The sequence below is a fragment of the Lipotes vexillifer genome, unplaced genomic scaffold, assembly GCF_000442215.2.
Source record: "Lipotes vexillifer unplaced genomic scaffold, Lipotes_vexillifer_v1.1 scaffold172, whole genome shotgun sequence".
NCBI classification, from domain to species: Eukaryota; Metazoa; Chordata; class Mammalia; order Artiodactyla; family Lipotidae; genus Lipotes; species Lipotes vexillifer.
This window is the reverse complement of record NW_006776799.1, coordinates 812,633-827,237: the sequence shown is the minus strand read 5'-3', so window position 1 is coordinate 827,237 and position 14,605 is coordinate 812,633. Positions and strand designations below refer to the sequence as shown.

At 37.9% G+C, this 14,605-nt stretch overlaps 1 protein-coding gene across 2 annotated transcripts in view; it reads right to left on the bottom strand.

Annotated features, from left to right (window-relative positions):
* The window catches only part of CASD1 (CAS1 domain sialic acid O acetyltransferase 1), a 76,698-nt gene extending 62,615 nt beyond the window's left edge, over positions 1-14,083 (bottom strand). The window contains exons 1-3 of one of the 2 annotated variants that reach the window (XM_007450645.1): positions 13,733-14,083; positions 6,550-6,646; positions 5,881-6,001 (exon numbers count right to left, since the gene is read on the bottom strand). In XM_007450645.1, the coding sequence (XP_007450707.1) occupies positions 5,881-6,001; positions 6,550-6,646; positions 13,733-13,865 (351 nt within the window). In that variant the 5' untranslated portion in view covers positions 13,866-14,083. The remainder of the gene's footprint in view (positions 1-5,880; positions 6,002-6,549; positions 6,647-13,732) is intronic. The other variant, XM_007450646.1, reaches the window with a different exon arrangement.
* Between the last annotated feature and the right edge of the window lie 522 nt (positions 14,084-14,605).

Sequence of the window (14,605 nt, the reverse complement as noted above, 5' to 3'; positions counted from 1 at the left end):
TTTTTTTTTGCGGTATGCGGGCCTGTCACTGTTGTGGCCTCTCCCGTTGTGGAGCACAGGCTCCGGACGCGCAGGCTCTGCGGCCATGGCTCACGGGCCCAGCCGCTCCGTGGCACGTGGGATCTTCCCAGACTGGGGCACGAACCCGTGTCCCCCGCATCGGCAGGCGGACTCTCAACCACTGCGCCACCAGGGAAGCCCTAAGGTATCTTTTGATGAACACATAATCTTAAAGAATGGGAATCCCGCATTCATCTTTTATGGTTAGCATTTTTTGTTTCTTGTGTACGAAACTTATCCCTACCTGAGGTACCAAAGATATTCTATATTTTTTTCTAAAGGTTTCAAAGTTTTGACTTTCACATTTAAGTCTAAATTCATCTAGAAATGATTATACTTGATGGTGTGAGGTAAGGGTCCAATTTCACTTTTTTCCATTATATAACCAATTGACTCAGCATCATTAATTGAAAGACTTTCCTATCCCTACGGATCTTCAATGGCATACCTGTTAAGTTTTTTTTCTATATGATTGTGTCTATTTTAGAGTTGTATATTCTGCTCCATTGGTTTCTTTGTTTAGCTCTCCCAATACCACATTTTCTTAATTAAAAGATGTCTAGTTAAAATAGGTCTTGATTTTGGAGAAGTCCTTTCTACCTTGTTCTTTAGAGCTCTTGCAGTTATTTTTGGTCCACTGCCCTCCATATAAAATTTGGAATGAACTGGTAAAATTCTACAACAAATCCTGTTAGAATTTTTTGAACCTACAGATTAATTGGAGAATAACTGACATGTTTACAATATTGAGTCTTCCCATTCCAGAATACAGTACATAACTTCCATTTAATTATATTTAAATTGCCTTTTAATAAAATTTCATGAGTTTTCTGCATATACACCTTCCTTAGTTACTATGTTTATTCCTATGTACTATGTGCTTTTTGTTATTATTGCACACAGTATATTTTATAAATAACATTTTTGAACTCTATATTCCTGACAAGTAGATATGCAATTAGTTTTTAACAGCTTTATTGAATTACAATTAATTTGCATATATTTACCTTATAATCAGCTATATTATTAAAATTTTTATTACATCTAGTAAATTTTCTATAGATTCTTTGGGATTTTCTGTGTAGATAACTGTATTATAAAATATCAAGTTTATTTCTTTCTAATCCTTACATCTTTATCTTTCTTTGGTTAAGGATCTCTAATACAATATTGAACAGAAGCAGCAACAATGGACTTCCTTGTTTTCTTCCTGAGTTTAATGGAAATGTGTCTAGCATTTTACCATTGGAACATTTACTGTAGGATTCTAGAATTTTTATCAGAGTAAGTTAGAATACAAAGGAACTTACCTAACAGAGAATGATACCAATTCTCTGATATTGTCAGGACTTGGTTAATGGCCCAATATGTGATCAAAAAAAGATTTCATGTGTGCTTTGAAAAAATATATTCTGATATCTTAGTGTATGCTTTAAGTATTGAACTATAAGTTCGTAAAATCAGCATGTTAACAGTCTACTCTATGTTTACTTATTTGCTTGTACTATTATTAATTGCATGAGCAGTGAGTAATTCTCCCACTGTGGTAGAGAATCTGTCAACTTCTCACTGTAATCATGTTAACTTTTGCTTTATATATTTTAGGGTTAATTTATTAAATGCCTACAATTCAAAATCTTCCTAGTGATTTGAATCTTTTGTCACTAAAAAGTATCCCCAATAATGCTTTTGCCTCTTAATCTATTTTGTCTTATATTAATACAACTTATCTTTTTTTTTTTTTTTTTATACACAATGTATTTATTTATTTATTTATGGCTGTGTTGGGTCTTCATTTCTGTGCATGGGCTTTCTCTAGTTGTGGCAAGTGGGGGTCACTCTTCATCGCGGTGCGCAGGCCTCTCACTATCGCGGCCTCTGTTGTTGCGGAGCACAGGCTCCAGACGCGCAGGCTCAGTAATTGTGGCTCACGGGCCCAGTTGCTCCATGGCATGTGGGATTTTCCCAGACCAGGGCTCGAACCTGTGTTGTCTGCATTGGCAGGCAGATTCTCAACCACTGCCCCACCAGGGAAGCCCCAACTTATCTTTTTTAATAAATATTTGTCTGGTAAATCTCTTCTCATTTTAAATTAAATCCTTCCTATATCCTTTTGTTTTAGATGTTGACTCACGGGCCCATCTGCTCCGTGGCATGTGGGATCCTCCCGGCCCGGAGCACGAACCCGTGTCCCCTGCATCGGCAGGCGGACTCCCAACCACTGCGCCACCAGGGAAGCCCTTAGGTATCTTTTTAAGCAGCAGAAAATTCTTTTTAAAATCAATCTGAAAATCTGTGTTTAGCTGACAAGTTTAGACTACCTCCACTTATTTTGATTATAAATGTTTCTATTATCTTACTTTTTGATTTCTAGCTCCCTAACACATACACATATTTTTATATACATATGAAATGTAAACAGATTTTTACGTGTACATATAAATATTCATATATATATGTATGTGTGTGTATCGGAGTATATATATGCATGTGTATGCACATGTGTGCATTATATTTGGTATTAGATGAGTTTGGTTTTAATTTTTTTCTTCTTCTGGTTTGGAATTACCCACCTTAATTCTATCCTTTTAGTCCTTGCCCTTGGACTAGAGGGCATCATTAACTTAAGTTCTAAAGTAAGATAATACCTGGGGACTTCCAGTGGTAAAGAATCCGCCTTCCAATGCAGGGGATGCCGGTTGGATCCCTGGTCAGGGAACTAAGATCCCACATGCCATGGGGCAAGTAAGCCTGCGTGCCACAACTATTGAGCCCATGCGCTCTGGAGCCCGTGCGCCACAACTAGAGAGAAGCCCGTGCGCCACAACTAGAGAGAAGCCCATGTGTTACAAGGAAGAGCCCGTGCACCACCAAAAAAGATCCCACATTCTGCAATGAAGATCCCACACGCCACAACGAAGACCTGATGCAGCCAAAAATAATAAAACAAAATAAAATAAAATAAACATTAAAGTGTATTGTGTAGTTTGTTGATGAATTTTTTTAAAAAGTAAAATAATACCTTAAAGAGTAAAGAGGACATTAGAACACTTTAATTGTGGTCATCTCTCTCTGATTTATATGCTATTGTACTGTCTTTTTGTAAAGTGTAAAAAGACATTATTATTTTACACAGACACTGTTTAGATTTATATACAAGTTTACTATTTTCTTTAACCATTGTTTCAGATCATTTTTTTTCTGAATTATTTCTTGAAGTTTATTCTTTAGAAAATGCTTTAGTATAAGTTTAATGTGGCAGTAAACCCTCATAGTTTTTGTTTATCTGAAAAATGTCCTATATTTCAAGAACAGAGGAATCTGTATGCTAGGGATACAATTCTAGGTTGAAACTTACTTTCTATCAGAACTTTAAAGTTATTAGTCTACTATCCTCTGGCTCCCAATATTACTATTGATAAATATGCTGGCTCAAAGCTTAGTTTTATATATATAGGGTATTGCAGCCACTGGCATCTGTCTTTAGGGCAACCTGAATCTCTGTTGCACGCCTACTGTTATTGTTCCCATCTCTGGTTTTGCCTCACAGTTTGTTCCTTTTTGGGGGTGTGTCTCCCATTTCAAAGTTTAGAAATACATCAACAAGTATTTTTTTAATCTAGGATCTAGTTGGTTTGAAGTGGAAGAGGCCCCCAGTGTATCTACCTTGCCCTCCGGCTGGAAGTAACACAAACAGGTTTCTTTACAGCAAGACTTCTCAAGTTTTTAATATCCTAGCCTAAATTAAAACCATCTAAGAGGGGGATATGATATCTGGCTCTGCCCAAACTTATTTGACCAGAGGTTTGTACAGAACTAGTCTTCCACAAAATATAATTTGAAAAAAAAAAAATCCTGCTCTAAAGCTTCCTAATTTTAAAAAATTTGCCCCAATACAGAAAAGAAATAAATTCAAAAAAATATTATCTTCTATACTCCTATTCCACCTAAAGAATCCCATTACCAAGGCTAAAAAAAAAAACTAACTTCACAACATGCCAGGCACAAGAAACATATTCAAAAAATAATGATGATACACAATCTCTGTCCTCAAGGTGTTCAGAGACAAGAGAATAAATAAAATACAATTTGGTAAATGTTCCACTAGCAGTTTAATCTAAATAGTTTCACAATAACTGTCTCTTTAAGACTGTGACAAACTGTCTTTGTTTCTTTTTAAAATGCATATAAAATAAAATGTATCTTGTCTGATAATTGTGGGATAACTAGGAACCGCTAGAAAATAAAAATTGGAAACCTAGAGCTCAGAAACAATGTTGTACCTACTTTTGGCTATAGACTAAACCATTACAGATTTTTTTCAACTAACTGTTGCCAAATACATTATTCCAATTTTCAAGAGTCACACTATTCTAGGCCTAGGAATACTAAAAATGTTTTTTTAAATCAGACATCTGTTTTTTAAATGTTTACTAAGTTTTTTACTTTAAACTGTAAGAATCTCAGGTCATTAGTTTCAACTCTTCTGTATAATTTTGTATGTATAAATACAAGTGGAAAATACATTTATAGATACCAAATAAAATGAAAGGTTGACTTTGTTATTTTCTATTATTCAGTTTTAAAATCTATACTAGCTTTTCCTGGTAGACAAAATCTCTAATAGCCTATAGACTCTTCTCACAAGGAGTAGTTCCTAAAAACTTAGTATCCATTACCATTATCACTGTGAAACTAGCAACTTAAGCTGTTAAGTCCCTGATTTTTCTACTCCTTGCCGCTGGGCAAGTTGATGTGTACAGGTAGATTTTCATCATAAATTCATGAGATATTACCCCTACAATTCTGAACTTTTTGTACTTTACTTTTTTCTTCTTGCCATTACCCACTCCCAACCACATGCAACTGAAGGCAGGGATTAGAACCTTAGATCACTTAAAAATGTACAAACAGAAAGATATGATGAGATAATTCCCCCCAAATTAACTAATTAACAAATTGATTAATTAACAGAAAGATGTTCATCCTTGTTAGCTTTTAAAAAAAGACATATTTTTAAAATGAGAAATTAAAAAGAGCAGAAATTTGTTACACTGTCATTTTAACTATATAGCATATATGCCTAGTGCCAGAAAGGTTACAGAAAATTAGGTCCCAATGTACATTGCTACTTACAGTATAGATTGAAACAGTTTAACAATATAATCAATAATTTTAAAAGCATTTATATTCTTTAAACTAGTATTTGCATCCTAAGGAAATAATTTAAAAAGCAAAGTTTTCACACAAAAATGTAATAAAAATGTCCTTTTTTAAATTGTAAAATAAAAAAATTAGAAAACTAGAAAAAGTTAAGGGAAGATTATATAAAATCACATTATATCTATTCAATAATATGTTGCCATTATGAAGATGCATACATTGATTGTATAATATGGTAAACTGTGATAAGTGGTGGGGATAGAAGATATAAAATTGTACATGCTAAACTATTACAATTTTGTTTCCAAAAAAAAGTCTGAAAAGAATATGTCAAAATATTAAAAGGAGGATAAGGGATATTTCTTCTTTGTTCTTTCTACAATTTTTAAAAAAGTTTTCCATGGAAAGAATTTTAGTATTTCTGAAAATGAAAAGTTTAAGTCAATGAAAAGCTTGCCAATACCTTACCCACCACTTCTTTTTCTTATGTTCCCCATTATGGCAAATTGTCCCTGTTTTCCCCCTCCACCTTTCCTAAAACCAAAGTAAAATTTTATAGTTCCTTTTGTTAATGTGAAAGGGCACATTCCTCCTATAACTATTCAGTTGGCTAACTTCTAAAACAATACGCTAATGAAATGAATAGACAAAATTTACCTTATTTCCTTCTTCTTTAAATTGGGGATTAATTATTTTTACAAAAGAGTAAAACAACTGACGAATTCTGGAATCTCCAATAAATGCAATACGTTTATCTACAAGGCAGTTCTTCGCTTCACTGAAATCAACAAAGACATCAATTAGAATAAGGAAAATCAGCATACTGGCACTTTTCAAAGCACATAATTTGTGAAGAAAGTAGTACAGCATTATTACATACAGTTATGTTGCTTTAGAAATAGGTGGCCAGGTTTGTTTAACCTACCAGTCCGTGTATGATTGACTAACTCTCAATAATAACAGCCCTCATCTAATAAGTGTTTCAGATGTACTCTAACCAAAGTAAGTGCTTTATATCTGTTGTCTCAGAATAACTCCATGAGGTAGCTATCCAAGTCCCAAAGCAAGAGTCCTTCATTCACGGGCAATTGCCCTGGGCCTGGTTATCTCTCACCTGAGATAAAGCAGATTGGTCCAAAGCTTTCCCTAATGCTTTAGAGCGAGAATATTCCTTTGGACTCACCCCTAACTGCTACCCTGTCAGCAATTCTCTACCATCACATAGAGAAGTACCATCTCTCACTTTCCCTGATTCACCAACACTTTTCTACCAGATATTAAGACCCATCTTAGAAAAGAAAACAAACAACAAAATGAAGAAACTACCTGATTTTGTACTTATGCATCATACAGCTGTGAGGTTGCCAAACTTTCTCTCCAAGAAATCTGCCACTTGAGAGAAGGTATTCACATGAATCATTTCCTATAGTAATTAAACACAATAATGTTGTAAACAATAGTTAAATTCTTATATGTTGGTTATTTGACCCCATTTAAGCCTTTGAGATGAGTGAGTACAGAGTTTTCTATACTTCACTATACCCTCTAGGTACATATCACTCATGAGAAGCAAATATTAATATATTAATATTCAATAGGATAAGAGCCACTAATGACAGATACTTTACCTAGAAAATACTTCATCCCCAAAGCTACATTCACTGCTTTGGTAGTTCCTTCTGCTTCAGGTTTTCCTCCCAAGGACATCACCTTGCCTCAAACTAGCCTTTATATCTGTTTATCACTCCTACTTCCAGCTGGGAAAGAAAAGTTTAAGGGATAAAAGAGAAGACTTTGGAAATGACTTCCTATTCGACTATTATAGTACTCAGTGCATTAGCATATCTGGAAACCTAGTAAACACTGAAGTATTTTATAAATCTACTCCCTAATTTTCACAGCTTCCCTGGAAGTGGGGTATCCCTATTCTGTAAATGTGCAAAGGAAGACTTATGCAAGAACTTCTGAAAAAGCTCAATAAAATTTCATCCTTTTGCAATCTCACAAAGATAAGACTTAAAACTATGTTAGTCAAATGGTGGCTGAAGATACACATGATCAGTATCAGTAATGAATGCTGTTGTTAATATTTAGCCCCTCCACTTCTCTCGATTGTCTCTTGCCTCCGTTAGGATGACCAGCCAACTCCTCCCAGTGTGGTTGGGACTGCCACTGTTTTAAACAGAAAATTCCACATCTGCAAAACCCCTCAGTCCTGTGTAAACTGGGACAGATGGTTACCCTGCTTCCTTTGGCCATTTTACCGTACATTAGCTTAATGTACATGGTCAATGTACGTGGTTAAAAAGGGGATTGGAGACACTAAAAAAGTTCAAATATGTCAAATGGATGAGGGAAAAACGAGATGTGTACATTAACTGTGGGGTTATGATAAAATACATGTGTTTTTAAATTTGATCTCTAGTTCTTTATTAAGTCAACAGCGATCTCTATTTGTTTTACAAATAGTTAAGGTCAGGATAGGGCATCTGGTAAAAAGAATACTACAGAACAAAATGGTGGGGATAGGGAAGACCCAAAGATTTTTAAAGTAGAAGAACACATCTCTTTTCTCAATCCAGTTATCCATTTATCTGGTCAACATACAGATAATGGTGATACAAATACAAGACAGGTATGCATAAATAATGAAAGTGTTGATACCACAGTGTCATAAATTCTAAAACAGAACAGGAAGGAAAAGTGAAAACACTGCATTATTCTGTTGGTGAAAAACTGGATAAGGAAAGTAGAATACCAATTATTACATTTTTGCAGTTACATATGTAGCCTGAGCAGTTTTTTCTGTATTTGAAAGATTTTTAATAACATCTAAGGAAACTATAAATAATCAGTTAATTCTTTCCAATTCTTAAAAACTAATTCTAGTTCTAAAAAATTATGCTATATAATCAAGGAGGAGTAAAAAAAAAAGGACTAAAGGAACACACAATTATTTCCTAAAAACAGCACTCCTGCTGCATTCTTTTATAATGGCCATATAGTAAAATCCTATTAAAAATCTAGTAAATGTTTAAAATTAGGATGAAAACTCCATATTTATAGCACTTCTACCTCTTTAAATACATCTATTAAACCAAGTGAAAAGTTAGTAACCCATCTATTTTCTAAAACAGTTATATGAAGTTGTAAATAACTGGTATTAATTCTGTGAAGTTTTCCTTCCTTTTCTTTCTTCATCCCTTCCTTTTTGTTGTTATTGTTGTTGTTGTTGATTTTTTTTAATAGAAGCCTAAACAGGAACACACCTTGATCAGTCTTCAGTGTGTGGGACTATACTCTTTGTTAACCATGTCTATGGGTTATCAATATGATTTTGTGGAGACTGAAGTACCATACCAACGTCTTAAAATAACCAATTTTCTCCACCAGAAAAATGTGTTTTAAAATGCCAAACTCTTCTTCCTCTCTTCAATATTACTACTCAGACATTATTTTTCAGTAGTTCAGCTAGTAGAAAACAAAAGCTCTCATATCTCAAGAACCCACATTAGAAAAACCTCATAGCAAAACAGATTTGAAGTTGTCACTCACCAAAAGACACTATAAATACAGTACTGTAGAGACTACTAGTCTTTCCAGGGAAGAAGTTCTTAACCTGGTAATGAATGCTAGTTAATGGTGACTCTTCATAATATATTTTATATTGCAAATTAAAAAAAATAATCCTTGTATCTGAAATAGTCTCTGTATCACATGAGTTAAGGTCCATTCAAAAGACAGAAACTACACCAGCTATTTTAATAGAGAGAATGTAATATGACGAATTGTTAGGAAAGTAAAAGAACTGCTAATTAGATAACTGACAAGGCAAGAGGAGACTGGCTTTTATATATTTGTCAGCAAAATAATGAAAGTAGTAGTAATAATAAATACTATTATAATCTGATTTTAAAAAATTAACCGGATCTAAAAAAGAAAACTCCACAAAATTCCATACTCTAAAACTAGTTCTCTTTTCCTGGGAAGGAAATATTTTAAAAATCAAATCACTAAATGTAAATCTAAATGTTAAAATAAGTTAATGTGCCACATTTTTATTATGTATACTAACTACATGTAAACATCTGCTGGCACATTATTTTCCTTTCAAAATTTACCCAGAAGAACCCCAAACAAAAGAAAACAAAAAAAAAAACGCAGTCATTATTTTCAATTGCTTCATATAATTTTGATAGCTACTTTAATACAACCAGCGTGAAATGAAAGTTGCCAAGTGCTCAGATAAATCAAGCTAGGAACACAATTTAAAAAAAAAAAAGCAACTAAAGGGATAGAATTATCTACTTCAGCTATCTCCAATACAAAGATTATCTAGATGAACAGCTGTCTTCCTCTTCATTCTGTTATCTTAAGCATAAGCATTCTGGTTTGTCAATCTGAAGTCTCAGGTTTTCATGCATGATTTTTCTATAATAGAAAAATACTAAGAGCAAACAAAGTAAGTAAAAAGACAAACAACTTTTAAAAAACCTGAAAAACAAAATAGAACTAAAGAAAACATCTGATGTGCTAAGTAAACCGTAGCTTCTATTTTCCTTTGAATAGAATACCTCTGGCACATTGAAACTTTAGACTTAATCATCCTGCCAAGGCTGTGCGTTTCTTACTATCCACCATGAAAATACCAGATCATAGAGTTTACAATATCATCTACAGTATATTTTATTTGCCTAAAATTCAGCAAGTTATACTTTCGTCTGTGCTGAAAAATCACAATTTACATTTTTCTTTAGATAAGCTAGGAGTGCCTCATTACAAGTAGTGTCATGTAGATCAGGATCTTTCTAGCAGTCAAAGAAAGAAAAGGCTGAGAGACAGAGCTACTTCTTTCTTGCTTTAACTTCTGAAGTTTTGAACTTATTTTTCTCCAAAACATGCAATAATATTTAACATTTGCATTTAGTATCCCTAGTGATAGAAAGGAATTAGATTTCAACAAAATTAAGACGTTTGAAGCAAGTTAACTTTATTAAAAAATTCAAATTCATCCAGGTTGGAACTACCCTTAAGGCTACAGATACTGGCTTCTTGTCACAGAAATGATGTTTTTAGTCTGTAATCACAGTATTAATGGACATTTTGTGATTCAGTAATGTTAAAATTTAGAAAAAATAAAATTAAAAATATTTTTTAAAAGGTCATTCTGTTATATTTTGTGAAAATAATATTAAGAATGCAACCCCCCTCCCACAAAACTCTACCTTCTAAAGTTGAGATGAGAACATGCTATTAGAACACGAAATTAAATTAAAACCAAAAGAACGAAATGCAAGGAGGAAAAGAGAAGGAAATGAGGACTTTGAAAATCTATTTATTCAGTAAGTGTTTATGGAGTTCCTACCGAGTGTTAAGCTCTGATGATTTAAAGATGAATAAAATACCCTTGGAAGCTCAAAGTTTGTGTGGGGCTGTCAGATACAAATTATTATAATACAAAATGATAAGTATGTACTAGTTACTGTAGAAACACCGAATTCCTAATTCCTACTTCTGTGCTGGTGATATCCGAACCAGGACTTGAAAGAAAAATCTGTACTTTCTTTCAAGGAGAGAGACAGGTCATTGCAGGCAGAGAAAATCAGATATCTGTGAGATATGCAAAAGGGCAAAGCATATTTGGACTGTGAGCCTGGAGTTCCGGAAGAAGGAAAAAAGATAAACATAGGTAATAAAACGTAAGCTTTACACACGCAACTTTTAGAAAATCACCATTTACTGGAAAAAGGATAAGAAAATGCTTGGCTGGCACTGTGAGGCTGAATTGTTATTTTTAAATGGTTTAACCCATGTCCCGCTGGAAAATGATTTCTCACTCCACCTTTTATACATCACCACTGTCTAAGAGGCTCTAAAAAAGCAGAACATAATGACATTAGGCAGACTAACTGGGTTTTAAATCCTAGCTCAGTCAGACTCACTGTGTATCTTTAGGCAACTTAACCTCTCATGCCTCATTTTTAAAATGTAAAAAAAAAAAAAAAAAAAATGGTTAAAATGTAAATAATACTGTAATTCACTGAATCTAAGACCACTGATTATAAAATACACCAGTATTTTATATAACAGTAGGAAAAAATGTTATCAATTAAACTTCGGCATGCAATCAAAGTTTTTAAAACTCATCTTGATTACAGAGGTACTAAAAATGGTGGGGGAAAGAAGAGGGGAGGATGAAATCTGGTAATTGTATCTACCTCATAGACTGGCTGTAAAGACAAAATGAGTTAAAAGATGTCAAACCTTTAGTAGAAGAGCACCTGGCATATAATACAATGCTCAATGATAGCATGTAGTTTTGCCAAGCCTTACTTCCTGTAGTGTGTAATGTTTTACTTTCTGTAGTTTGTAAAGCAAGAGATACTGAATATGTGTATTTCAACTGCATTCAGTCTACCTTGCCTGAGGCAAACTCATAAGCATGCATTGAAGATTTTAATATATAGCCTAAACCTCTATATCTAATATAAGGTCCTTTATTATTCTAAAGATTTATGATACTATGATTCAAGCATATGGTTATCCTCGTGTGAAAGGCACTGCATCTGACTCAGTTTCACACTGCCAAAGCATGAGGCTGGCTAAAAAGTGCCTGGTAAGATCGTTATTTTTCCCAAACAGTCTCTGGCTCAAGTTCTTGACATTCAGTATGGGCATGTACACACACCAGGTGTACTGCTTCACACTCAAGACACTAAAGCACCTACGAAAGCTGATGACTAGCTTCTGGAGGAGGCTTTATAAACAATCCCAGATTGCTACACTGACTCATAAGGTTCCATCTGACATTCTATTTTCCCTGCTGATGAGAACTTGAAAGTATGAAACATATAATCTAAATACAATAATTAGGGTCCAAGCTTATCAAAAGATAAAAGCACAGTTTTAAAAAGGGAGGTGAGGGGCACTAGATGCTTACATTTAGGACCATAGCCTCACAGTTATAAAATTTATCTCCACTACCACATACATAAAATTGAGTTAGATTACTGTCATCTTATACCAAAATAGCATAAAATGATAGCAGTCAGAAAATTTTCTTTAAAATCACCACAAATTAATGCATCAAATTGCTAGCTTTGTGTATGAAAGTGTTGGACTTCTGTTACAGCAACTGCAGATGAAACAAAGTCTTACCAGGTCACGTGGCGGTGATCTATAGGAGGCTGGAGGAGAAAGGCCAAAAGGGTATAAATAATTTATCTTTTTCAATCGATTTAGTGTATTTATATAAAGGGCTATTCATCCAGTACGGTACCAGAGTATATGAATTTTAATTCTCAAGCATTGCAGAAACAAAACAGCAGAATTGATCAAAATGTCCTTCACTTTGAAAGATTCCCTAAAATGAGAAGAGTTCAGATTCCAGTGGCCTCTTTACTGGATATTTTGCCAAAGTAGGTGCGAAGTTAAACGGGAAATGCGTTAAATGCGCACCTGTTACACATTACATCTTGACCAATTAATCTCACGATCACCAAGAGCTGTCCAGACAATGGCTTCGATAATACTAAGAACCACAAATAAAAGATCCTATCGTTATTAATTTCCCTCAGCCTGTCAAACTCCAACCTAGTAGCATTTTTACAGAGAAAATGAAGGAAAAAATCAATCAACAAGGACAAGTAAATGCCCCTTATGACTGAAAAATAATTCGTTCTGAAACAAGGAGGTCATATTTCCCTTTCCTCTTTACACCAGTCTCAAAACCCACACCTAAGACCTCCTCTCAAACTGCTTCCAACTTGTTTTCATCGCCCAACTCAACTCCTGTCAACCTGTAACTTCTTTTCAAATATCTGCCCCAGTAGCTTTACTTTCTAAAAAGTGTGCAACCAGAACGCTTTAAACGTTTCTGAATCACAAAGCCTGGGTGACACCTCCTCCACTTGGCCAAGAGCATCTTTTGCCAGCTGTCACCCGGCGGCAAAGGAAAATGGGGCGGCCCATGCCGCTGTCAAACAGCTTGGCCCCGCTGTTCCAGAGCAGAGGCCGGATAAAACAAAACCTAAAGAGCTGATCCCCTAGGGCGCAGAATGGGTGACCCTACTTGGGGCGGAGGTGCCGCACTGCAGGGCGGTCTTGGCCTTCATGCGCCCGGAGGTGGCCCCCGAGGGCCGCCTGCACGCCTCCTGCACGCGAGCCCCGGGCCTGGCGCGTCTCCCCCGGCGCAGCCCGCGCAGGAGCCGGGACCCCGGCAGCCACTGGGCCAGGCCCGGGTAAGCGCCCCCGTCCGCAGCGAAGGCTGCTCGGGGGGCGCAGGACCATGGGCTCTCGACCCTTGGCCGCCTGTACTGGGGTCCGCTCGGTCGGTCGGGGGCGCCTGGCCCGCCGCCCGGGCCACCTGGGGGCACCTCCTCCCCCGCGGGCTGGGCGCGCCGGCGGGCGGCCGCGTGAGCGTGGGCGTGTGTCGGGCGAGGGGGGCTGCCTCCAGCCTCCGCGTCGCCTCCTCCCCCAGCCGGCCCGGGCAGGGGGAGGGCCCGCTCACCTCGGTAGCGGCGGGAGGCGAGGTGGCACAGTGCGAGCAGCAGCACGGCCACCAGCGCCAGCACCTTGGCGCTCCTCACGCTGAAGTAGTGGTTGATCTCCCGCTTGCCCAGGTTGTAGGCCAGAGCCGCCATCTTGGTTCCTCCATGACAACAGCGCGCGGCGGAGCGGGGAAGGGGCGCCGCACAGGGGCAGCACTGGAGCTGCCGCCGCCGCAGCAGCCAGGCGAGAAGCAGCCGCCAGCCCCCACGGCCGCCACCCGCGCCGCCCGCCGGGGAGCCTGACCCCGCGGTGCCCCCGGTCTCTACCTGCCCCTCCTCGGCCGCGACCGCCTCAGCGGCCTCCCCCCAGCCCCGCCGCCGCTGCTCCGCCGTGCCGTTTCCCCAGGCGCCCTGGACGCCTGTCTCCTCCCCTTCCTCCTCCTCCCCTTTAGCCTCCTGTCTTAATAGCGGCTGCGCCTGCGAGGGGGGTCCGGATGCCGGGTGCTCCGGGGTCACGGGCCCCAGACTGACCTCCGGGGTCACCGGGTCACGGGCGGCGGCGGTGGCGGCAGAGACATGGGGATGTAAGGAGAGGGGAGCAGGGTTCCACCCCGACCCGAGCGCGAGCCTGGGGCTTCAATTAGCTTACTGGCCGCTACCTGAGCCCAGGTGGGGGCAATATAAGTACTGTTCCGGAAGACAAGTACACATCACTCCACTCCCTCCTTCCGCAACACACCTTTTCGTGAACTTTCTACTTCCCGAACCTGCCCAGCAGGATGCGAAGGCCACCCCAATGTCACCGGGGCTTATCGTCAGGCTATCTGGTCAGTCTGGCTGTCCCCCAGGCTTGCCAGGTGTAGAGACTGCTGGTAGCCTTAGCACCCAACCCA